This window comes from Geotrypetes seraphini, chromosome 16, assembly GCF_902459505.1.
Source record: "Geotrypetes seraphini chromosome 16, aGeoSer1.1, whole genome shotgun sequence".
NCBI classification, from domain to species: Eukaryota; Metazoa; Chordata; class Amphibia; order Gymnophiona; family Dermophiidae; genus Geotrypetes; species Geotrypetes seraphini.
The window spans coordinates 6,523,300-6,548,452 of NC_047099.1; the positions used below are offsets into that span (position 1 = coordinate 6,523,300).

Consider the following 25,153-nt stretch of genomic DNA (forward strand, 5'->3'; position numbering starts at 1 on the left):
CTCCCAGGCTCAGCTCCCTCCCTACAAATATTACTAATTTCTAGAACGCTGCTAGAGGAGGGCAGTCTTTGCTCAACACAGCTTACAGTCTATTCAAAATAAACAGAACTAATAAGGGATTAGGGAGTTTTGTGGGAATGATTTTAACAACTGATGTATCAATTTTTTGATATTTAAAACTGCCCCTTAGACGAGTTAATTTAATACAGTAGGGCAATATTTGAAGTAATTTGTCCTGAATTAATATTTATTTATTTATTTTAAAACAAATACACTGAACCTAGGCAGTTTACAAAAACATACATAATTTTAAAACAATGCAGAAAAACAAAAGCTCATTAACTGCTCCTGTATATCCTGCCCAATCTAACTAATTAGGTAATAAAAAGACAATTGCAAATAGTTGAGTTTTACGCATTTTTTGAGACTATCTATTTGCACAGAGTATTGCATCCCCTCCCTCCCAACTTAAAAATAGTCTTTTGCATTCCTCTCCCCACTTGACCTGACTTTAAAAAATGTAGTATCTGGTGGTCTAATAGCCTTCCCCCTCCTACCTGAAAAGGCAGGAGCAATACCTACTCCCTCTGGTGCAGTATAGCCACATAAAGAAACAAATTCTGTTATATGTTAAACTGGCCCTGCCTGGTACATCCTAGGATGCACTGCGCTTGGCAGGGTGCCACCATTTTGTAGATGATGATGCAGGAGGAGGAGGGGCAATCAGCATGGCTCCTGCCTCTTCAGGCCTGGGGGTTTAGGGAGCTTCTGAAAGGGGTCAGGGTTGGATGGGTGCCAGTAGACACAAGGGATTTTTTTGGTGGTACACATCCACATCCAACCCCTAACCAGAGACAAATTTATTTTTGAATTCAAATTGGGTCAGGTGGCAGAGGAGTGCAAAAGGTAATATTTTTAAGTCTGATACATTGAATGATAGACCTTTTCCTTCATTACAGTATATGCCTTAGTCTTGAAAAAGTGTTTTAAACTGTATGGAAAATGATCAGTTATCGCTCTTCATGGCAATTCCAACTAATTCAGGTATTTGGATAATTGTTGCCATGTACCCAACCCAACCCCCCATAATCATTATACCCCTCCCCCTTTAGAGCTCCATCTTCACAAATTCAATAAATTTTTTGATTGTAAAATGTCACTCTTCCTCTAAAGAAAGATGATGCTTATTGCTATGATTTTAATATGGCAGTAATTTGCATGCTCACTGCTTCTAGCCTGCTACCATATTTTTAGATCGGTAATTTTGCACTAGAGGTGTATGCTGACAAGCATTTCAGTGCAGAACCTGACTTGAAGAAGGTTCTTTAGCTTTTCAAATTGTATTAAGAGTGCAATAAGGCAGCACCTTATTTTCTTTTGATTTGTTTTCTTTCTATTTCATTCATTTGAAGTGGATGAATACAGCAACTAAATTACTTGATCCGATGAACGGATCTCCAAAGACCTATCCAAAACTGATATTAACAAAATATCAAACATAAATAAAATCACTGTGAAGACTGCTTTCTTCCTGGCCTGTATATGTAAGGAGCAGGACTTGGGTGTGATAGTATGTGATAATCTTAAGGTGGCCAAACCGGTGGAAAAGGCGATGGCAAAAGCTGCTTGAGGGCATAGGGAGAAGAAATGGCCAGTAAGAAAAAGAAGGGATTGATAGCCTTGTATCAGACTCTGGTGAGACTTCATTTAGAATATTGTGTACAATAATGGAGACTGCACCTTTAAAAAGATATAAACGGGATGCTTTCAATTCCAAACTCCAACTCACCTTCTAAGCACTAATATCTATCTTATTCCCTTTGTAATTTCCCCACCTGAGCACAGTGTATTTGATGCACCTTAAAAAGAATCAATTCACTTGTACCCATTCTACACCACTCAGGATCGTGTAGACTTAAATCATATCTCCCCTCAGCCATCTCTTTTCCAAGACGAAGAACCCTAACCTCTTTAGTCTTTCTTAATATGAGAGGAGTTTCATCCCCTTTATCATCTTGGTCGCTCTGTGGACCTTTTCTAGTTCTACTATATCTTTTTTGAGATAAGGCGACCAGAATAGAATTCAATACTCCAGATGAGGTTGCACCATGGAATGATACAGAGGCATTATAACATTCTTAGTCATATTAACAATCCTTTTTTTAGATGCATGGAATAATCTGGTAGAGGTGGGGGAGAAAAAGACTGTCTGAATTCAAAAAAGCATGGGATCTGTTAGGGAGAAGAGGAGATTGGGGATGGGATGACTGGATGGATCATTTTGCCTTTATCTGCCATCATGTTTCTATGGAATTTGTACTGCTTAGCAAAAGATGAAGAGAAGGACAAAGTGGCTGCCTTACAAATATTTTCTGGAGAACAGTTCTCCATGAACCATAAAGGAAGCCAGCACCCATAATAAACAACTCACTGGGTGGCCTGAGCTGGAAGGGGGGGGGGGGGCACATTATCTTTTTTTCATGAAGGAAATTTGGTAACCCTACTCTACCACTCCTCTACCACTATTGACTTTCTGAATCTCTCCCCCTTGTGTCTAGGCCTCAGGACAGAAAAGGAAAAGTGAATGGGGGGAGGAGAACAACCACATGCTTGATGGACTAATAGACAAAAGAGTATGCATTTGGAAATGGTCACACCCGTGAAGAAGGTGGGCTCCTTTTTGATCTCTTTCTGCCCCAGATCTGTGGACCCCAAAATCTTTAATGCGGTTCAGGCCCTGGATTGGAGTAGGAAGCCTAAAGGATGAAACTACCCGATGAGAAAGACAAAGGAAAAAAAATATATAGAATGGCTTCCCCCCAAAAAAGAAAGCAAATGGAGTTAAGGTATCGTATTTGTGAAGCGAGTAATAAAAAAATGTACTGGTAATTACTGTAAAATTAAAGAGTATGGTCAAAGGTCATACAGTCCCCATTTTACTTCCTCTTTGTTCTCTCTCGCTTCTGCGCACGCGCATATCGTCCCTCAAGAACAACGACGCCTTCCCACCCACAACATTTAACAATTCGACGCTCTCCCCGTGACACCTGGGGACCAATCAGCGCCTAGAGCGTTTTTAATCTCCGCCCGCCGGTCACCCTCCATCCCACCTTCTTTTTCTTTCGACCAATCAACGCGCTCCGAGCAGTCAGCGTGAAAATTAAGCATTCAGAGGGCGGGGCGGGGGAAACGTGAAGAGCAAGCCATCTAACCAATGAGCGTCAAGCTCACGCGTAGCCCCCTTAACCAATCCGCTGTGAGGCAGAAGGCAAGTCCCGGTTTCTTCCGAGTAGCTGCGAGGTGAGAGAAAGAGAAGCTTCTGGAAAGTCACAGGAATCCCAGCGCCATTTTGTGCCCGCGGCAGAGAAAAAAGAAAGGGGAACAAAAAGAAGGCCAAGCACCTACAGCGAAGCGGGAAACAAGAGGTAAGCGCAGAGGGAAGGAACCGCGACGGGGATACCCGGTCTCCTGGTTTGGTCGTTCCGAAGCTGGCGCTCGACAGTTCTCGGGAGCGGCCGGCCTGGCTTTAGCGCTGTTGCCGTTAAGAGCGGGGAAGGACGTCGGCAAGCGCGGTTCGACCGTTCCGCGAGATGTTGGGATGCGTCACGCTGCTCCGACGAGACAAAATACCGCGGACGGGTCTCTCGGTTAGTCGCGGGTCCGATGATGTGGAGGGGGGGACTCGATCGATGGCTGTGGTTTTCCTATTTTTTCCTCCGCCTGGTCTTGGGGGGGGGGGCGGTGATGACGATGTCACCTGTAAGTGAATGCAGAATTGTTTGGGGGGGGGTCTTTTATAATGTAGGCACTACGGTCGCCGTCCCATTCGCGTCTGGTGGGGGGGGTGGAGTGGGAGTGACGTCACAGGCATGCGGATGCTGGTCTGGTGCGTGTCTTTGTGACGTGGCGGGTATGGATCATCTTTTTCTTCCTCTGTCGACTCTCTTTATTTTGGTTGTTCATAGTTGAGATTTTAAAACAATTTTTTTGTCTTTATTTAATTTTTCTTTTTCTTCCACCTTTTGATCCCCAACAGCCGAAAGGACCATGGCGTCGGATGACTTCGACATTGTGATTGAGGCTATGCTGGAGGCTCCGTACAAGAACAGAGAGGTAAAATAAAAGGGTTAGATCTAAAGTCCCGCCCCCTTTCTGTCTGTGGCACAAACAGGAGATGGGGCAGCTTGGTGACATTCCTTTCCCTGCTCCCACACCCCTTTCCCCTCCCATTCCCACTTCCAGGCTGTCTGTTCCGTTCTCCTCTTAGATGCACCGTCCACGCAGGTCTGAGGTATGGCCGGTGTCCGATCGTTCGCAGAAATACACAACAGGACAGCATCCACTCAAGGAAAGGGGAAGGCAAGACTATGTTAGGCAGCTTTGGAGGGGTTCTGAGGTTAAGTAAAACCCCTCCTTTCTGCCTTCTTCCTGTAAAATTCTTGGTCTTCTAGTAGAGTTTGTATGAATGTGGACGAGTGTTTTTTGAGTATTGCTCTGTAACTTCTTTTAACTGTCTGCCCGGTGGATAACAGATTTGCACCCTTTCTCTTTATAGAACCTTAAAGATCTCTCTTGCCCAGCTCCTTTGAACACTGGTTTGATAAGGTAGTGAAATCTTATCTGTACCTAACTGCAATTTGTCATCTTGCTGCCATCAAAGAAAAGGAGGAACTAGACTTTTGGGGGAGGGGGGTGTCTGCTCACACAGAGGGAGACTGAGATATATATCTATATATATATATATTTTTTTTTTGTTTCTTTGTTTACACTAAATTTTGACAGGTAGCAAAACTTTATGTTTGGGTAGCTTGTTCTGAGTAAGCTGTAGAAACTCCTGGTGGTTTTCTTAGAAATGTAGTCATGCTGTTGGTAAATGCTGCTTGCGAAAGAAAGCAAGCTGTTAAAAATACTTCCTTTATTAAAAAAAAAAAAAAAGTTGGAGAAATGGGTATAAAGTCACTCACTGCCTCATTTTTTATTTTCTTCAGCACTGTTTAACATGATAAGTCATAACTATATAACTTATGGGGAAGTGCAGATGGTTTCTAGACCTAACCCCTGATTGCCAGAGCTGAGATTTTAGTTTGATTCCCAAGCTTAGAACTTACTAGTTTGCCCTTAATATATTGGAAAGAAAAGTTTGAAAATTGCTCATTTTAACTTTGGTTGCTCACCATAAAATTTTGTATGAAGCCTCCCCTTTTCTTTTGCCTATTTAGGGAAGCAAGGCCCCATATTGGGCATGTCATGGTATTTTATTCTTTATAATTTTTTGTCGCCCAGATGACTAAAGATCTTTCTAAGAAAGAGCTATAGAAGTGATAAGATGGGAGGGTTACCTATTATGAAGAAACAAGTGGAAAACACTAGAATTTCATTATCAAGAACAATTCAAGTGGCACTATCTTCTCATGGTATAGGGGAGGCTTTTTAATTCTTAATTTTGTGCCTGTACCATTTGGCAGTAAAGCTTAATGTGATCAAGCTTTATAAGTAAAGAGAGAAACAGCTTGAGTACTGGGAGGGGGGGAGGGAGGGAGGGAAAGATCCCTCCTAAGGCTACCTGCTCTATTTGCCTTGAGGCTGTTGGAGAGCCGAGATCTGTTAAACGGCATAGGTAGGATCTGTATGGGGATTTTCCTGGTTTCTGTGGGGTTCATGTTGCTGGTGAGGAGAATGAGAGTGTTACTCAAGCCGCAGAATTGCGTGCTGTGTGTATCATCTCTTAACTGGTTATACATACTAAGAGATAAAATGCACTGTGTTTGGTCCAGGACGAGGTGGACAGAAGCTTTCCCTGGAAAACACAATAAAACTCTCTCAGCCTGAGGAGCACAGGTAAAGTACAAAGCAGCCAGAGCCAATCATCAGAGAAACTGGAAATATTAAAATTCCCTGAGGGATAAGGGAGACTGTGCTGAAACACAATTTTGTGTAGTTTTGGTTGCATTTCTTGGCACCATGGAGGGGGAGGGGCAGAGGAGTGTGTTCTCCTTTTGGGATCCTATTTCTCAAACATGCAAAGCTAAAACCAAAAAACCTTTTTTCATTTTTTTTTTTTTTTTCCATTTGATCTCCCTGCTTTTATTATACAAGCCACCCTTAATGGGGACTGAAATGGTAGGAGAAAAGCGCTGAGCTTACTTCAGGAGAAGGGTGGGTAAGGTGGGGATCAGTTGCCTTACTATATTCTGCTTCAATATCTTCTTCCCCCTGTGGGTGAGATGGTATATTTCCAGGTTTGTGCTAGCTTAGGGTGGTGATTTCTCTGAATGCAGGATTCTTAAATTTATGTCTCACCTTGCTCTATTCTGCGTATTGTATGAGTTTTTAAAGGGGTGGGTGTTATACTGCGAGTTCTAGGGTCTAAGCTCTATTCTGCGTATTGTATGAGTTTTTAAAGGGGTGGGTGTTATACTGCGAGTTCTAGGATCTTAAGCAGAATCCAGTTTCTCTGACTGAGACCTGAAAACATTGATTTCTTCTTTCTAGAGTTAGCAACCAGTATAAGGGAGTGTTGAGATGTCAGCAGTTTGAAGGCTGACAGATTAGGGCTCAGCGCTGTCCTCCCTCAACCCCTTTCTTCCTGCATACTTCACTCAAGTCTATCGTAAAGATAATTTTTTGTTGCCAATAGAAGCATTCAGTAGTTATATGTTCTAATGATATGTTTCCTGTCTCTTTTTTTTTTTTTTTCCCCTCCTTTCACTGTTTTCCCCATTTTCTCAATCTTTTCTTGTAAACTCTGCTTCTCTGCTCCACATTACTGCTGCTCATATCATTGTGATAATGTTCTGTCGACCCGCCTAGGATGAAGGCCAGAGCAAAGAAGAAAAAAGATATGGAGAAAGCAGCAGGTGAGCATTTGAACTGAGGTGGGGGATCAGTTGGTCAGTTAGAGGGTGGGGGGGGGGGGCAAGTGATTAAGTTGTCTGAAGAATAAGTCTTTGCTTTTTGTACTTGCTCTCACCTTTGCAGGAGGAAGAGGAGCCGTAGCAGGGAGCGCCGAAACAGGTAAATGAAGTTGGGTGTTTGGAGTTCAGTTTTTAGTAGAGATGTGACCATTTCTTGTGGATCCTGCTTGATCTTTCATTTGCTGTGATCACTTCCCTTTATACCTCAAAAGTGTGGTTGGGACAGGCATTCTAAGAAAAATGTTTTTTATCATTTTTTTCTGGGTGACTTGAACCAAGCTAGTTCATTACTGTTTTATCTTTGAATGTTCTTACTATAGTATGATGTCAGTAGCTCTGCATTAAGAACAGCATTAAGAACTGCATTAAGAACGGACCTATGGTCCGGTGATCCGCACAAACGGAGACCCAGCCAGGTGTACACTTGGTGTAATTTTAGTCACCCACATCCCTCTATGCCTCTCGTAAGGAGATGTGCATCTAATTTGCTTTTGAATCCTAGAACGGTGGATTCCGCAATAACCTCCTCTGGGAGAGCATTCCAGGTGTCCACCACTCATTGCGTGAAGCAGAACTTCCTGACATTTGTCCTGGACTTGTCCCACCTTAGCTTCAGTCCATGTCCTCTTGTCCGTGTCAAGTTGGACATTGTAAATAATTTTTTTCCCTGCTCTAGTTTGTCGATGCCTTTCAGTATTTTGAAAGTCTTTACAGATCACTTCTGGTATTTTAAAATTTATTTTCTAAAATTTATTTTTCTACAGCCGGGATAAGTACCGACCCAGAAGCAGCCATAGCAGAGAGCGGCATCGTGGCCACGAGCAGCGCTATCGTAGTAGAAGCCGGGATCGAAGACACAGCCCACGGGACCGTAGGCGGGATGAGCGTGATCGCTTCCGAAACCCTGGGTAAATATTGGTGGACAGTGAGGAAATTAGCCCTGTCTTCCCTGCTCAGTATTATCCTATGGGTTACCAACTTCTCTGTTGGAAGTATATTGGGGGGGAGGGAATTTAATTTATGTACTTCTGAGTAGCATTGTGTTAGATGCAGGTAATTTATTCTAGGTATGTTTTGTATCCTATATAAATGACACGGTTATATATAAGGTCTATAACTTTAGCAAGGGTAAATTATACTTTTGACGATTCAAAGTAGCTCTTGCGTCGTGGTGGTGGTGAACATCTCATGGCATTTACTTGCGTTGTGTGATAATCTTGGAGACTTGCAGGGCCTTATTTGGTAGATGCACTTGCTGTTTTCTTTCCTTGCTTATCTTTTTCTTCTTTTTTCAGGCATCACCATACATTTAACAAGAGTCGAAGCCCTCGTAAACGAGAGAAGAGCCCTGTCAGGTACATATAATTACTGCAAGAGGAATGGAGGCTAGAGGCCTTTTATATATCTTAAAAACGGATGCTCCTGCCTGTGGATTTTTGCTCTTGTTGTTCAAGCTTCATTGCTATCAAATTGATTACTGCAATCTTTTGTATGTCGGATTGTCAAAGAAAACATGCAAACCTGTCCAACTTCTAATGAATTTAGCGGCTAGATTGATAATGGGCATTCTTTAGTAACTCTCCAGATCGGTATAGGAATCTTATAAGCGGGTATATATATCTCATGACCAGCAGGTGCAGACTGAAACAAAACTGTGGAATAGTACATAATAGGTACCTTTCCCTATTCCTATCAGTCTTCTTTCAGTCTCAGCAGGTGTGAGGAACTTCACCCATTTCCCTTGGTAGGGCTGTTGGTATATGTTTAAGGATCCTAGTTCCTGTTTTTGTGCTGAATTGAGCTTGGGTGGGGCTGTTTAGGGGTTTGTCTGACCTTGGGGGGGGGGTGGGAGTCAAACCCAGCGGGTCTCGTTCTTGCTCCCTCCCCCCCCCCCCTTTTCTCTACCTCCCCAACATTTTTTTAGAAGTTACTCAGCAGTAAGCTTTGCCCCCTAATTTAAGCAAGGCATACTGCTTTGAGCCAGTTGAGTCTGTTCTGTAAAAACAAACAAACAAATACCTGACTGAAGGGTTGCTTTCTTTTTAAATTTGCTGTTTTTTACAACTAACCGGCACTTTTTCTTCAAGCTAAGTCACACATAGAGCAATTGAGCACTTTTCAGGAGAATTGATGTGCAATTTGGTCCAGATGCGAGGCACTCTTGGCCGGCCTAAAAGTTTGGGTCATTGCGGTGGTGGAGCCTCATCGGCAGCAGTTGCAGACTTCCAGGGCACCCTCACTGCTAGTGCCTCGCGAGTCAGCAGGGAGTAGTGGGGAAGCCCAGTTTCCCCCACTGCCCACTGAGGGATTCCCTCTCAGCTGTTTCTTTAACTGCTGATGCTGGCTTGCCTGCTTTAGCTGTTGGGACAGTTCAGGCTTCCCAGCGGCTACAGGCCCTGGAGAGGTTGTTTTTGGCAGGAACTTTGCCATTTTTACAGACCCCTCCATTTTGTCTGCAACCTCAGGTGACCTTCCCCTTGTATTGGAAACAAAGGGGCAGGTTTCTGCTGGATCCCCTGCCGTGGCAGGGAGTCCCATGGGATCCCCAGGGGGGTTATTTTTCCCCCTGATTTAATTTTTGCTTTGTGCCGAGCCTATTTTCAAGCAGCTGGGGGTTCCGCATTGGTCCGGCGGTGGTGGGGGGTGAGGTTCCCTCCACACCCCTGTGGCTTTGCCTCCCTCTACACTTTTGGCGGCCCCTCTTCCTCCTCCCTCATCCAAGCGCCCGAGGGTGGCTTGAGATGAGGATTTGTGGTCGGAGGAGCGTGTTGACCTGGTTGAGGACCTGGACCCTTTTGAGGACATCCAGGATCCTCTCGAGGGGATGGCCGCTGGTTGTGGGGCAGATGGTTTCCCAGCGAAGAGGCGTCCGTGGTGCGCCTTTTTCAAAGGGATGAGCTGCCAGATGATTCAGCATGTGCTGCATTTCGAAGAGGCGCCTCTGAAGATCCTGCTTGTGGGGGATCCTCTTTTTTAGGGGGATCCGTGCTGCTTCCTGCTCTTTTCCTATGCATCATGTTATTCAGGATATTGTCCTGGTGCAGTGGAATATGCCGGAGGCACCGTTTCGGTTAGCGTGCGCCATGGCTCGTTTGTATCCCATCCCGGAGAGGGATAGAGATACCTTGAAGTTGCCAGTGGTGGTCTCAGCGCTTGCTAAGCAGCATACCGTGCCTGTTGAGGGTGGATCTTCCTTACGGGACTCTGAGGAGCGTAGGTTAGAGACCATTTTTAAACAGAATTTTGATGTTTTTTGACCTTGGGGGTCCATGCAGCTATTTTGGGGGGGGGGGGGCTCACATCATTTTTTGGTGGGCCGAGCGTGTCCTGGATTGTGAGTCTGATGATGAGTCTGGTTCTCGGTGGATTGGGAGGTGGCAAAGATTGAGATGGCTGCCTTGTTCCTCTTGGAAGCCCTTTATGACTTAGTGTGGGCCTCTGCCAAATCTATGGCTTTTGGAGTGACTGTGCGTCTTACCTTGTGGCTTTGTGCTTGGTCAGCGGATGCCGCATCCAAAACTAAACTCACTAAATTTTTCTTTAGGGGGGTCTTTTTTTTATTTGGAGAGGATTTGGATAAGTTGGTTCAGACTCTGACGGACTCTAAAGTGCCCTGCCTGTCTGAGGACAGTGCCTGTCCAGTGGCTCGGGGTTGCTCTGCCCGGAGGCGTCTTTGGGAGTTCCGCAGATAACTTCCTGTTTGGGGCTGCTCCTATCCCAGCTTCGGGATTTTCCCGGGGTCATTTTTATCAGCGCATGCAGTCCTTTCAGGGGGCCGGTTCCCGCCCTGTCCTGCCCAATGACTCCTGGCCGGCATCCCCTCTGGTTTTGGTGGGAACCAGGCTGCGCAAGTTTTTTCCCAAATGGGCCACGGTCGCATCTGATCAGTGGGTCCTGGAGGTGGTGCGGGATGGATATGCTCTGGAGTTTACCTGCTCTCTGCCAGATCATTATCTAGCTTTTCTGTGTCAGGTGGCCTGGAAGATGCAGGCTTTTCGCCAGACCCTTCAGCGCTTGCTAGATCTCAAAGTGGTTGTTCCAGTACCCCCTCAGGATTATGGCACCGGTAGGTACTCAATTTATTTTGTGGGCCCCAAGAAGGAGGGGACCTTTCGTCCCATCTTAGATTTCAAAGGGCTCAATTCCCTCTTTTCGTGTGGAGACACTGTGATCTATCATTCTGGTGGTTTAGCCGGGGGAGTATCTGACTTCTCTCGATCTGACGGAGGCCTACTTGCAGGGACAGTCACAGAGGTGCAAAATTTATATATACTGCGTATTAACAAGGGTTTCAAGAGGAAGAAGAACAAGGAATTGGCATGGCTCACTAGCAGTGAAGGAATCGATCAGAGACAAGAAGAATTTGTTTAAGGAATGGAAGAGTTCAAAAGTGGAAGAAAACTGGAAAAAGCACAAACATCAACGTAAGTGCAATAAAATGGTAAGAGGGGCCAAAAGAGACTACAAAGAAAAAATAGACAAGAGGGCCAAAAACTTTTAAGCCGTTCTTTCGATATGTTAATGGGAAACGACCCGCGAAGGGAAGCGGTGGGGCCGTTAGATGACTAGGGAATAAAAGGAGTACTAAAGAAGGACAAAGCCATCGCTGACAAACTGAACACATTTTTTGCGTTTGTATTTACCAAAGAGGATATAGCCAATATACCTGAAGCAGATAGGCTATACTCGGGAAATGAAGACGGGAAACTGACAGGGATGACGGTCAGTCTAAAAGAGATATGCAGACAGATTGATAGGCTTAAAAACCATAAATCCCCAGGACCGTACGGCATCCACCCAAGGGTAATCAAGGAACTGAAAGGGGTTATAGCTGAACTGCTCCAACTAATAGCCAATCTGTTGATCAAATCAGGAAAGATGTCGGAAGACTGGAAAGTGGCGAATGTTACGCTGAGGTTCAAGGGGAGATCTGGGAAACTACAGACCGGTGAGTCTGACTTCAGTACCGGGAAAGATGATAGTCGCTGATCCGCATCATTGATCACCTTGACGGACACAAACTTCAGCAAAAGAAGATGTTGATTGCCAAACTTACTGCACTTTTTCGAAAGAGTAAATGGACAGATAGACAAAGGTGACCCAGTCGACATCGTAAATCTAGATTGTCAGAAGGCGTTCGACAAGGTTCCGCATGAACGCCTACTTTGGAAAATTGCGAGCCATGGAATTGAGGGTGATATACTCACATGGATTAAAAACTGGTTTTCAGATAGGAAGCAGAGAGTGGGGATGAATGGACAATACTGTAAAAGCGTCATGAGTGGAGTGCCGTAAGGTTTGGTGCTTGGGCCTGTGCTCTTTAATATATTTATAAATGACCTAGAACTTGGGCACGAGTGAGGTGATTAAAATTTGTGGACGATACAAAGTTATTCAGAGTAGTGAGGACACAGAAGGATTGGGAAGACCTACAAAGAGACATAAATACGCTCAAGGAATGGGCTGCGAAATATCAAATGAGGTTCAACATGGATAAGCAAGGTGATGCATGTCAGTACAGGATGTCCGGAGCTGTACTCGGAGAGAGCCCCAGGAAAGAGCCTTGGGAGTACTTGTAGATAAGTCAATGAAACCGACCACTCAATATGCAGCAGCGATTTTCTGCCTAACAGAATGCTAGGAATGATTTAAGAAGGGGATCACGAACAGATCCAAAAAGGTTATCATGCCTTTATACCGGGCCATGATACGCCCCCACCTGGAATACTGCATCCAACACTGGCCACCTTACATGAAAAAGGACATAGTACTACTCGAAAGGGTCCAGAGAAGAGCAACAAAAATGGTTAAGGGACTGGGGGAGTTGCTGTACAAAAAGAGGCTAGAGAAACTGGGCCTCTTTTCCCTTGATAAGAGAAGACTGAGAGGGGACATGATCGAAACACTCAAGATATTGAAGGGAATTGACTTAATAGAGAGAGAGAGATTGTTCACCCTCTCCAAGTTGAAGAGAACGAGAGGGCACTCGCTGAAATTGGGAGGAAAACATTCCGTAGAAATGTAAGGAAGTTTTTCTTTACCCAGAGAGTGGTAGAAACCTGGAATTCTCTTCTGGAGGCTATTATAGGGGAAAACACCCTTCAGTGAGTCGAGACATAAGAACATAAGAACTGCTATCTCCGGTTCGAGTCCGGTGATCCGCACACGTGGAGGCCCAGCCAGGTGTACACTTGGCGTAATTTTAGTCACCCATATCCCTCTATGCCTCTCGTAAGGAGATGTGCATCTAGTTTGCTTTTAAATCCTAGAACAGTGGATTCCGCAATAACCTCCTCTGGGAGAGCATTCCAGGTGTTCACCACTCGTTGCGTGAAGCAGAATTCCTGATATTTTTCCTGGATTTGTCCCAACTTAGCTTCAGTCCATGTCCTCTTGTCCGCATCACATTGGACATTGTAAATAATTTTTTTTCCTGATCTATTTTGTCAATTCCTTATAGTATTTTGAAAGTATCGATCATATCCCCTCGCAGTCTCCTTTCTCAAAGGGAGAACAATCCCAGTCTCTTCAGTCGTTCCTCGTATTCCAAGTTCTCCATACCTTTTATTAGCTTTGTTGCTCATCTCTGTACCCTCTCCAGCAGTTTTATATCCTTCTTTAGGTTGGGAGACCAATGTTCGACACAGTATTCCAAGTGTGGTCTGACCATTGCCCTATAAAGCGGCATTATAACTTTCTCTGATCTATTCGTGATTCCTTTTTTTATCATGCCTAACATTCTATTTGCTTTCTTTGCTGCTGCCGCACATTATGCCGAAAGTTTCAGGGTCCTATCTATCAGTACACCCAGGTCCTTTTCTTGTTCGCTCTTACCCAGAGTTGCACCTGACACTCTATACTCGTGTTCCTTGTTTTTTTCTGCCTAAATGCATTATTTTGCACTTTTCCATATTAAATTTAATCTCCCATTTCTCCGCCCATTTTTCTAACTGACACAAGTCACTCTGGAGTTCCTTGCTATCCTTCTGCGATCTGATTGCCCGGCATAGCTTTGTGTGTCGTCTGCAAACTTGATGATCTCACTGGATGTTCATTCTTCTAGGTCATTGGTTGGATAAGTTCTTACTGGAACAGAACATAACACAAGTAAGGCTAGACTCTTAATAGGGCACTGGTCTTTGACCTAAGGGCCGCTGTGTGAGCAGACTGCTTGGCATGATCGACCATTGGTCTGACCCAGCAGCGGCAATTCTTATGTTCTATCTTCGCTTTGCAATCTTGGGTCAGAACTATCAGTTCTGTGCGCTTCCTTTTGGTCTGGCCACGGCTCCCTGGACTTTTACCAAGGTTATGGTGGGTCGTTGCAGCAGCCTTGCAGACAGAGGTCATTCTGGTGCATCCCTACCTGGATGACTGGTTGATTTGGGCGTAGTCGTTGCAGGAGAGCACCCGGGTTACAGCTCGGGTGGTGGAGTTTCTCCAGTCGCTGGACTGCGTGGTCAACCTTTTCAAGAGTTGGTTGGTCCCATCTCAGCGTCTGGAGTACCTTGGGGTTCTGTTCGCCTTCGTGGAGAAGGTCTTCCTTCCAGAGACCCGGGTCAGCAATTTTCTTTCTCTGATTCGCCTCCTTATGGCGTCCTGGTGTCCTCGGGCGCAGGATTTCCTCCAAGTCTTGGGGGTCGAAGGCAGGGCTTCCCTAGACGTAGTGAGGTGGATGTAGGCCCACATGCGTCCTTTTCAGTTTGCTCTGTTCAGGAGGTGGTCGCCTCAGGCACAGTTGGATCTCCCTGTTCCTCTGTGAGATTTGGCGCACTACAGTCTTTGTTGGTGGCTCCATATCTCTCCTCTTGTTCAGGGGACGAGTGGATCAACCACAGTGAACGGTGCTGCTCACGGATGCCAGTCTCCTCGGTTGGGGGGCTCAGTGTCTTAAGTCATTCAGCTCAGGGCGCCTGGTCCACAAAGGAGGCGTCCAAGTCGATCAGTGTGTTGGAGTCCAGAGCCGTCCAGTCTGGTGCTGTTAGCCTTCTGCTCCTTCTTGTTAGGCAATTCCATCGGACAATGCCACGGCAGTGGCTCATGGTCTGGGCAGAGTCCCACCTTCAGGATATCTCAGCCTCTCACATAGCTGGAGTGGAGAATGTTCAGGCGGACTTCCTCAGTCGTCATGTGCTAGATCCCGGAAAGTGGTGTCTAAGCCCAGTGGCCTTTCAGTTGATAGTACAGTCTTGGGATCAGCCCCTGATGGCACCAATTGTCAATGCCAAACTGCCCCGCTTCTTCAGTCGCAGGGACTGGCTGGCTGAGGGCCTGAATGCTCTGGTTCAACCATGGCCAACGGAGGGGCTGTTGTATGTGTTCCCTCCATGGTCATTAGTGGGCAGAGTTCTTCTCTGCATCTCTGCCTTCTGGATCTCGTGGTTCTGGAGGCTCCAGATTGGCCTCAGCGTCCGTTGCATGAGGATCTACTGCGACATGTAGTGGCGGTTCCTCTTCCTCTGCCTTTCTTGGATGACCTGTTCCATTCCCATGTTTGATCTGGATCCCTTCCGTCTTACAGCTTGGCTCTTGGAAGGGGTCACCTAGGTAAGAAGGGGTATTCAGGTGAAGTGATCTTGGAGTCGTGGAGGCTTTCCACCTCTCGGGCTTATGTGAGGGTTTGACGTATATTTGAGGAATGGTGTGTTGCGCGTGATGTGTGTGGAGTGGTCTCTTTTCGCACTTCCCTGCCTAACATCTTCGAGTTCTTGCATGATGGCCTGGATAGGGGACTGGCTTGGTCTTCTCTCTGGGTTCAGCTTGCAGCCTAGTCAGCCTTTCGTGGGTTGTTGACAGGTCAGCGTTTTGACTGCCATTCCTGATGTGCTTCGCTTCTTGCGGGCTGCCAAATTGCTCAAGCCTCCCGTACAACCCTCTGTTCCATCTTGGGATCTGAATCTGGTTCTTTCATTGCTAGTGCGCCCTCCCTGTGAACCTTTGGGCACCTGCTCTTTGAGGGACCTAACTCTTAAAGCGGTCTTCTTGGTGGCTATTACTTCTGGTAACTGTGTTTCTGAGCTGCAGGCTTTTTCTTGTACGGCTCCCTTCTTGGAGTTTTCTAGGGAGCAGGTTGTCTTGATGCCTGTTCCTTCCTTTCTGCCACAGGCAGTTTTCTCCTTTTCATGTCAATCAGGAAGTGGGCCTCCCGGTGTTGGGTAGTTGGGAGGGCTCTTCTGAGCAGATGCAGTTGCGCAAGTTCGATGCTGCTCGGGTTCTTCGCTCTTATGTGCAGAGCAGAAGTCTGAACGGGGATCGTGGGAATCCCCCCCCTAACCCACGGGACTCCCATGGGGATGACCCCCCTCTATCCAACGGGACTCCCACGGGGATGGAAGGCTTTGGAAGCAGGGATTGTCCATATAATATAATGGACACGTCAGCCTTAGTAAAAGAGGGGGTTTATAAAGAAACTGTGGAATTGATGATCCTGTCAGAAGTAATTGCTGCTTTTTATGGGGATGGGCGGGGATGGAGGTAATTCCTTTTGGGATTGGGTGGAGACGGAGAGGATCCTGGTGGGGATGGGTGGGATTTCTGTCCCTGCGCAACTCTCTAGTGCAGAGAACCCAGGAGGTCAGGAAATCAGATCATCTTTGTCCTTCTAGCGGGTTCTCTTATGGGGGATGGTGCTTCTAAGGCTACTATTGCGCGCAGGATGAAGGAGACTATTGCTTCTGCGTATCTACTTCAGAAAAGTCTTTTCCAGAATTTCTCAAGGCTCATTCCACTAGGGGTCAGGCAGCTTCTTGGGCTGAGTCTTTGTGCCTCCAGTGGACATTTGTAAGGTTGCAGTTTGGTCTTGTTGCATTCTTTCTCCTAGGACAAGCAGGATGAGTCAGCCACATATGGGTGTTGTCCCAACAGCTCCCAATTTACGGATAAGCTCTCCAATAGCTCAGAGAGATTTTTTTTTTTTTTTTTTTTCTCTGAGCACGTGCAGAGCCCGGGCCCCACTGGGCATGCCCGAGCCCTACCCATTTCCCCCTGCTTCCCCCTAATCCCCAGTCTTTAGTTTCCGCCCGTTCCCATCGGTCGGATTTTTCCACAGCTCTCCATTTTTCTACAATCAAAACTTGTTCTACTTACCATCTTGAAGATGCCAGAAACATCAAAGAAATGTCCGCGCTGCAGGAAAAGGATGAGCACACTGGACCCTCACGAGTTGTGCGTTTGCTGCTTGGGCACAGCACACGAGGAACAGTGTTGCATGCTCTGCGTCCGTCTGTCTCCACGGGCACGCAAGCTGAGGAAGAGGGCACTGAGAGACTTCTTGAAGAGAAGTGAGGCCCGAGAATCGTCCTCCAGCAGCCATCCTCATCGGAGTGTAGCAGCGGGGGATCCACAGAAGAATCCAGTGAGGAGCCTCCAGGACGTCCTGGCTCAGTCGACCCCCCCGACTGCAACTTGCCCGGTCGAGAAATCTCTCCCGGATGTCTTGCATGCTGTCGCTAGCCGTCGGCCCCTGCAAGAAGCCGATCGGGGTTTGCCATCCGGCCCCCCCCTCCCGAAGACATCGGGAACACCATCGGCCTCTGCCCGAATGGGCACATCGCTGGGGGCGCCTCCCGGTCTCGCACCTACCCCCACGTGTGGACCGGAAGAGAAGCCATCTCCCTGCTCCTCCACAGCCCGATCCAGCGTGAAGCCACGCCCCCCAGCAACGAGGGAGCAGCAAATGGAAAGGGAGCCCAGGGAGAAACCAGCCTGCATGCAGCCACGCCTCCCACCAATGGAGGAGCAGCCAGCTACCGGCCTAACACGCCCCCTAGCAACGGAGGAGCCAATCCCCGATCGGCCATGCCTCCCAGCAGCAGGGGATCGCCGCCCAGGTCCGCCCCTCCTGCACAACCAGCCAACCAGCAGCCAGACCCGCCTCTCCGAAGAGAGAACTCCTCGGGCAACCCCTCCTGACATCAGCAGGCAGGGAGATTGCAGGGGCACGCCTCCCGATCATCTCAGGATGCCGGCTCAGCTACAAGCAGCCTGAGAAAGGGGCACAACTGAGGCACGCTGCAGGGAGAAAAATCGGGGTTCAAAGGTAAGTCCTATCTGCTTGTTTTTGGGAAAAAACCTCTGATAATCTGTTGCAGCTCCGAGGGCTCTGCCCCACCCTCCTCCCAATCTGAATGTTAAGGAGAAAGAATCTCTCATGCTTCTTTCCCTTGGAGGGGACCTGCAGATCTCTCCCCCCAGTAGGAGACATGCTGCCCCAGAGTTCAGCTTATAAAGGACATGCTGAAAAAAAAAAAAAAAAAAACAACTCCTCGATGTTTCTTTCTCTCTTGGGGTCCTGCAGAGTCTACAATTCACACCTTTCTCACCCTGCCCCCCTCCCCCTCTCATGTTGGGAACGAGGAGTCGGTTTTTTCTCAGCAGGGTGCTGATATCTTCAGAGATGCGGCAGGTCAGACCTTGCCTCTCCAAAGGTGGGGCTTTGAAACTCCTCAGTCTAAAAAGCTGTTTGCTCTTCATAATACCTAGGCAGAGTGCTTTTCCAGCTAGTATGAGGGACTCTGATACTTTCATGATTTCTATAGCACTGAAAGGCATATGTAGCGCTGTACAGTTTAATATACAATAGGCAGTACAGCAGGAGAAGCCCACGCAAGAGGCATTATCTCTCCCCTTTTCTCTGCCTACAGGCACAGGGGGAAACGCAGCCAGGAGCACTGGCACAGATGAAGGGGTGCACCCTGCCCCCTCTCTGCAGGCCCCCCCCCCCTCTCAAGATGGACAGAGAAGGGCGGTGAGATACATGGAGCCACCCAACCAGTCAAGTGGAGCAGCACATGAACCTGCGAACCACCAGGGGTGGGACCAGCAGCCACAGTTAATCCTCCTGCTGACCCACTCCTCTCTCAGCGGGCTACACTCCCCACATTGCCCTTTAGAGGGAGCCACGCACAACAACATGGCGCGGTCCAGCGGCATGCCATGCAACCAAGCAACGGAGGAACAAGCTACACCAGCCTCCAACCATGCCCCGAGTCACCACCCCCGAAAAAAAAAAAAAAAAAATAAATAAATAAATAAATAAATAAATAAATAAATTAAAATAAAAAACCCCACAAACGAGGACTCACCCCAAGTCCCTCCAGAATCTCACAGCTTTCTCAAGATCCACGTGGGTGGACAACAAGTACCCAAGGCAGAGTACTACAAGGCCTGAACTACCAGTACCAGTACTTCACGCAGGCAGTGGTGATTCCAGCCCACAAGAACCTCCTGGACTGCAGAGACAAGATTTGGCTGCCTCCCTCCTCAGGGCAACCAACATCAAGGAGACTGGGATTGAAGTACCAGATCTTTCCAGCCCAGGGATTCCACAACCCGCAGCAGCCATACATGGACATCGCGGTAGCTTAAGAGAAACAGGGCAGCACGACCCCCCCCCCCCCCCTCCAACTACCGTCAGGGAAGGAACTGAAAAACCCTGGTTTCCACGGGGAAAAAGACCTTCAAGGGCGCAATGCTGAGCGCACGTATTGCTGCGCTCCAGTTCCAGATGCGGCTTTATCAGGAGGCCACCCTCCATCTGACGATCTAATTTTCCCGCAGCAAGGAGAGGACCTGCTTCGGCAAAATCAATAGAGGCGGTGACGAACAGAGGAGATCACCAAAGGGTTTCTACTCCAGGAACCCCCGCGTCACCATGGACTCTCAACGGCTCCAAGAGCGTTCACAAAGTGCGTGGCAGTGGCACATCCTCGCCTTCAAGGGGTGCGCGTCCTATCTTATCTCGACAGCTAGCAGCCCCGTCAACCACCATAACCCTCCTCCAAGAACTGGGGTTCCTCATCAACTACATGAAATCCCACCTGATACCCACCCAGGGGATATCGTTCATCTGGGCAGTCATCGACACCACGCAGACCAAGGCCGTCCTACGGGACTACCAGATCGACGCCATGACATCCCTGGCCCAGTGCTTCCCTGCCAGCAGCTCATCGTCAGCACGCTCCGGTCTTTGTTGTGCAGCACACCTGACTACTCATGTGATCCCGGAAAGGGCACCTCAGACGTCACTGGGACCAGTGTACCCAACCTCCGACCACCCACCTACTGTAGCTCAGGGCCTTAGGGAATGCCCGCGAAACCCTCAAACAGGCAGGGCAGTCCTCACCCAAACAGAAAACCAGGTGGCCTTGCACTATATCAACAAACAGGGAGGGACAGGGTCAACCTCGCTATGCAAGGAAGCTTGCCACATGTGGGAGTTCTCCAACTCCATTCAATGCCCCATCCAGGCAACTTACCTCCCGTGAAAGCAGAACGACCTGGCAGAAAGACTCAGCCACCAGCTGGATCCCGATGAGTGGCTTCTCAACCCAGCGGCGATGAAGAAGATCTTCAGCACCTGGGGCACACCGAGTATCAACCTGTTTGCAACCGAACCGAACTCAAAATACTCGACCTTCTGCGCAAAGAGATCAACCCTTCGCCGTCTCAGCCCCGACGGTCTGTCTGTGAGTTGGAACCAAGGTCTCTTATATGCCTACCCGCCACACCCTAAGTCCTGCAGAAGATTCTTCAGGACAGAGCATTGGTGATCATGATTGCCCTGTTCGGGCCCCTGCAACCATGGTTCCCGTTCCGGCAAGGGATAGCGGTTCACCCTCCTCTCCCCCCTCCCGACCAGTGCAGTTCTCATTACACAACGCGGGAACCTTACCCTCCACCTCAACCTGCGTTCCTTAGCTTGACCGCATTGATGATGAGAGGATGAACCTACCACAAGACGTGAAGCACACTCTTATGGCAGTCAGAAGACCTTCAACCAGAAAACGCTATGGGTTGAAAGGGAGAAGGCTCCGCTACCAGGGCACAGACACGCAGCGAGACCCCTACAACTGCCCCATACCAGACATCCTGCAGTACATACTGAGCTTATCTCAGGGGGACCTAAAACCCACTTCCATCAAGGTCCACCTAAGTGCAATCGCAGCATACCACGCTGGCCCAGACAACAAACCAGTGTCGAGGCATCCAGTAATCACAAAATTTCATGAAGGGACTGTCCAATCTGCACCCACCGGTCAGACCACCACCGCCCGGATGGGACCTCAACTTGGTGCCGCATCAGCTCACCTCGACCCCTTCAAACCTTTGGGGGAGGCAGATCCCGTATTCCTGGCCGGGAAAACCCGGACCATCGTCTCTGCCTACACACTCCCCCATGAGAACAGGGTGGTACCCAGAACCACCCCCGATTCTTGCCGAAGGTAGCTTCAGCGTGCCTCCCGGCACTCTACATCTTCCCACGGGGAGGCACACTGCCACCTCAGCAACACCTCCTGACTGTGTGTGGGCCCTGACTATGCAGCAGATTAGACAAGCCTCAATTGTTCGTCTCCTACGACCAAAACAGACCAGGACTTCCGGCCACCAAACGCAGGCGCTCGCGCTGGATATAAGAGTGCATCTCCTTCACCAAGCACTACTGCCTCGACATAGCATTCCACGCTCCAAATGCATTCGGCCGAGCAGTCTTGGAAGTGTCTCCTCCCTCCCAGGAGGGACAGCAACCACTAGCACAGCCTTGACAAACACTGATCAAGTAGGGTGTTATAAATATCGACAAACACTGATCAAGTAGGGGGTTATAGATATTGATTAAGTAGGTCTTCCAGCACTCCTGCCTAGACTGAATGTGGAATAGGCAAGTATGAATTCTCACATGCAAGTACGAATTGCCACTGTTGACCAGTTGGTTTCTCACTGTTCATTTATTGTCATTGACCAGTTTCACTGTTCTGTAAGTTAAGTAGGTCTTCCAGCAATCCTGTCTAGTCTGAACGTGGAATAGGCAAGTATGAATTCTCATATGCAAGTACGAATTGTCACTGTTGACCAGTTGGTTTTCTCACTGTTCATTGATTGTCATTGACCAGTTGTCGCTGTTCTGTGAGTTAAGTAGGTCTTCCAGCACGCCTGTCTAGACTGAATATGGAATAGGCAAGTATGAATTCTCACATGCAAGTACGAATTTTCACTGTTGACCAGTTGGTTTCTCACTGTTCATTGATTGTCATTGACCACTTGTCGCTGTTCTGTGAGTTAAGTAGGTCTTCCAGCAATCCTGTCTAGCCTGATTGTGGACTAGGCAAGTATGAATTCTCATATGCAAGTACGAATCGCCACTGTTGACCAGTTACGAATTGTCACTGTTGACCAGTTGGTTTTTCTCACTGTTCTTTGATTTTCATTGACCAGTTTCACTGTTCTGTAAGTTAAGTAGGTCTTCCAGCAATCCTGTCTAGTCTGAACGTGGAATAGGCAAGTATGAATTCTCATATGCAAGCACGAATCGTCACTGTGGACCAGTTACGAATTGTCACTGTTGACCAGTTGGTTTTCCTCACTGTTCATTGATTGTCATTGACCAGTTTTTCGCTGTTCTGCGAGTTAAGTAGGTCTCCCAGCACTCCTGTCTAGACTGAACGTGGAATAGACAAGTATGAATTCTCACATGCAAGTACGAATTGTCACTGTTGACCAGTTGGTTTCTCACTGTTCATTGATTGTCATTGACCAGTTCACTGTTCTGGGAGTATTATTGCTCAGTTAACACAGCACTTTATCTAAAACCTTGTTTCCACAACTTTACCTGCTTTGCCTGATTACCCTGCCCGGCTCGGCCTCCACAGCCAGGCGAGGGATGCACAAAGCGCTAAGGCGCAGGTCCAGTCGGTACATCCCTCGGCTAGGGAGTCACCCATATGTGGCTGACTCATCCTGCTTGTCCTAGGAGAAAGTGTAGTTACTTACCTGTAACGTAGGTTCTCCGTGGACAGCAGGATAGTCAGCCACACAACCCACCCGCCTCCCCATACGGCCGACCCGGCCACAGCTAGGAACATCCTGGGGATTAGGGGGAAGCAGGGGGAAATGGGTAGGGCTCGGGCATGCCCAGTGGGGCCCGGGCTCTGCACGTGCTCAGAGAAAAAAAAAAAAAAAAAAATCTCTCTGAGCTATTGGAGAGCTTATCCGTAAATTGGGAGCTGTTGGGACAACACCCATATGTGGCTGACTATCCTGCTGTCCACGGAGAACCTACGTTACAGGTAAGTAACTACACTTTTGTCAGACACTACTGGGTAGACATTCAGGCGTGTTGGGACGCGGTGTTCGGTGAGCATGTTCTGGTGTCGGCCCTTCGGGGGCCCCACCCTTGATGGAGACTGCTTTGGTACATCCCACTCATAAAAATTAACCTCTACTGGTCTGGAGAGTGCTAAAGAAGGAGAAATTAGGTTCTTACTTACTAATTTACTTTCTTTTAGCTTCTCCAGACTAGTAGAGGTCCCCCACCCTGTTTGTTGTTGTGGCTGTTGCATGGGCAGTTTTGTTTTTTGCTGCAGGTTCTAGTATTTTTCTAGTGCCGGGGAGAATTGAAGAACAGCGGCTGTGGCTTCATTTTCTTACTGGTGTCTCTCCTCTGCATTTTCCAACAGCATTTGGGTACGTTAGTTATTACTCCTGTTTGGAGTATTGTTTATTTCTGTTTCCAGTTCTTAGTTCTGGTTAGCTATTCGGCAGACTGATAGGAATAGGGGAAGGTATCCTTTATGTACTATTCCACAGTTTTGTTTGTCTCTACCTGCTGATCATGATGAGCTATATACCTGCTTATAAAGATTAACCTCTACTGGTCTGGAGAGGCTAAAAGAAAGTAAATTAGCAGGTAAGAACCTAATTTCTCCTTTTCTCACTTGCTGGTAAGAATCTCTGGAATTCTTTTTTTTTTAAAATTCATTTTTAAAACTTCAATTGTGCACAAAAGACGATGCATTTACATAAATTATCATTGCAGCACAATATACTTAATAGAATAAAGATAAGACTTATTTTCTCCCACCCACTTTCCAATTTACAAACACCTCATAAAAATACTTATAATCAACGCTTCTATATTTCTGAATAAATGCCAAAACATATCCCCCTCCCAGGATGTGCATGTTTTCCCCAATTTATACAAATAAATCAATCTTTACAATATTTAGTTAATGGTTCCCAAACTTCCATAAATTTTTTTTATAATAACCCTTCTGAATGGCCATAAACTTTTCCATTTTAAAGATACAACATAGAGATTCCCAGAATCTCTGGAATTCAATTCCAGGTATAATGAGATTATTCAAAGATCATATGTCTTAAGAAAATGTTAAACACCTTTCTCTAACTCTGGTTTTCTTTAGCACTCTCCAGACCAGTAGAGGTTAATCTTTACGAGTGGGTATATATCCAATCATGACTAGCAGGTGGAGACTGAAAACAAAACTGTGGAATAGTATATAATATATTCACTTCTCTATTCTCACCAGTCATCTTTCAGTCTCCAGCAGGTGTTGAGTGAGCTGTACCCATCTCCCTTGGTAGGGCTGTTGGAATTTGTTTAGGGAGTTTCTAGTCCCTGTTTTTGGCCGGACAGAGCTTGGGTGGGCGGGCCCTGTTTGGGGGTCTGTCCGACCTCGTGGTTGTATTAAGGAAATTTGTGGGTAAGATTGACATCTGTTTACTGCATTTGTGCTTGAAATTGTGGATGTAAATGTTTTTTGTACATTTGCTTAGATTTAAGCGATTCATAAATTTTTAAAATAAATAAAAATATGAAGTTGTTACCAGATTTAAAAACTTGAGATAAACAGCTGAGAAGAGAGGATAGGCAGAACCTGATTTGTTACGTATTAGCTAGTATAGTGTCATTTAGAGATGCAGCAAGTTTTGTATTTCTAGTTATAAGGAAGAATAACAACGTTAGGTTTCTCCTCCCAGGGAGCCCATTGATAATCTCTCTCCCGAGGAACGTGATGCTCGCACAGTGTTTTGTATGCAGCTGGCTGCTCGCATTCGCCCTAGAGACCTGGAAGATTTCTTTTCTGCTGTTGGGAAGGTATGTATGATCCTCGCTGGCAGTAGGAGAAGCCACTAGGTGGTGGAGTCATAATTTCTAACCACATGCTTTTCTAATTTCACAGGTGCGTGATGTGAGGATAATCTCTGACAGGAACTCACGCCGATCCAAGGGCATTGCGTATGTGGAGTTCTGTGACATCCAGTCTGTGCCATTGGCCATAGGGCTGACTGGACAGAGGCTACTTGGGGTCCCTATCATTGTCCAGGTGTCTCAGGTGAGGGAGGTGGTATTACATTTCTGGCATTGTCCTCTTGCTCTGCAATGACAGAAATTTCCTTAGCAAAGCAGCAGATGAATCCAGAGACTAGTGGGTATAGCTCAC

The 25,153-nt window shown here is 47.1% G+C and overlaps 1 protein-coding gene across 2 annotated transcripts in view; it reads left to right on the plus strand.

Annotated features, from left to right (window-relative positions):
* Positions 1-3,231: 3,231 nt before the first annotated feature.
* Positions 3,232-25,153, plus strand: part of RBM23 (RNA binding motif protein 23) — a 37,928-nt gene continuing 16,006 nt past the window's right edge. The window contains exons 1-8 of one of the 2 annotated variants that reach the window (XM_033923834.1): positions 3,232-3,425; positions 4,037-4,113; positions 6,811-6,857; positions 6,979-7,014; positions 7,679-7,822; positions 8,210-8,269; positions 24,690-24,807; positions 24,893-25,045. In XM_033923834.1, the coding sequence (XP_033779725.1) occupies positions 4,048-4,113; positions 6,811-6,857; positions 6,979-7,014; positions 7,679-7,822; positions 8,210-8,269; positions 24,690-24,807; positions 24,893-25,045 (624 nt within the window). In that variant the 5' untranslated portion in view covers positions 3,232-3,425; positions 4,037-4,047. Of the gene's footprint in view, positions 3,426-4,025; positions 4,114-6,810; positions 6,858-6,978; positions 7,015-7,678; positions 7,823-8,209; positions 8,270-24,689; positions 24,808-24,892; positions 25,046-25,153 lie in introns of both variants that reach the window. The other variant, XM_033923835.1, reaches the window with a different exon arrangement.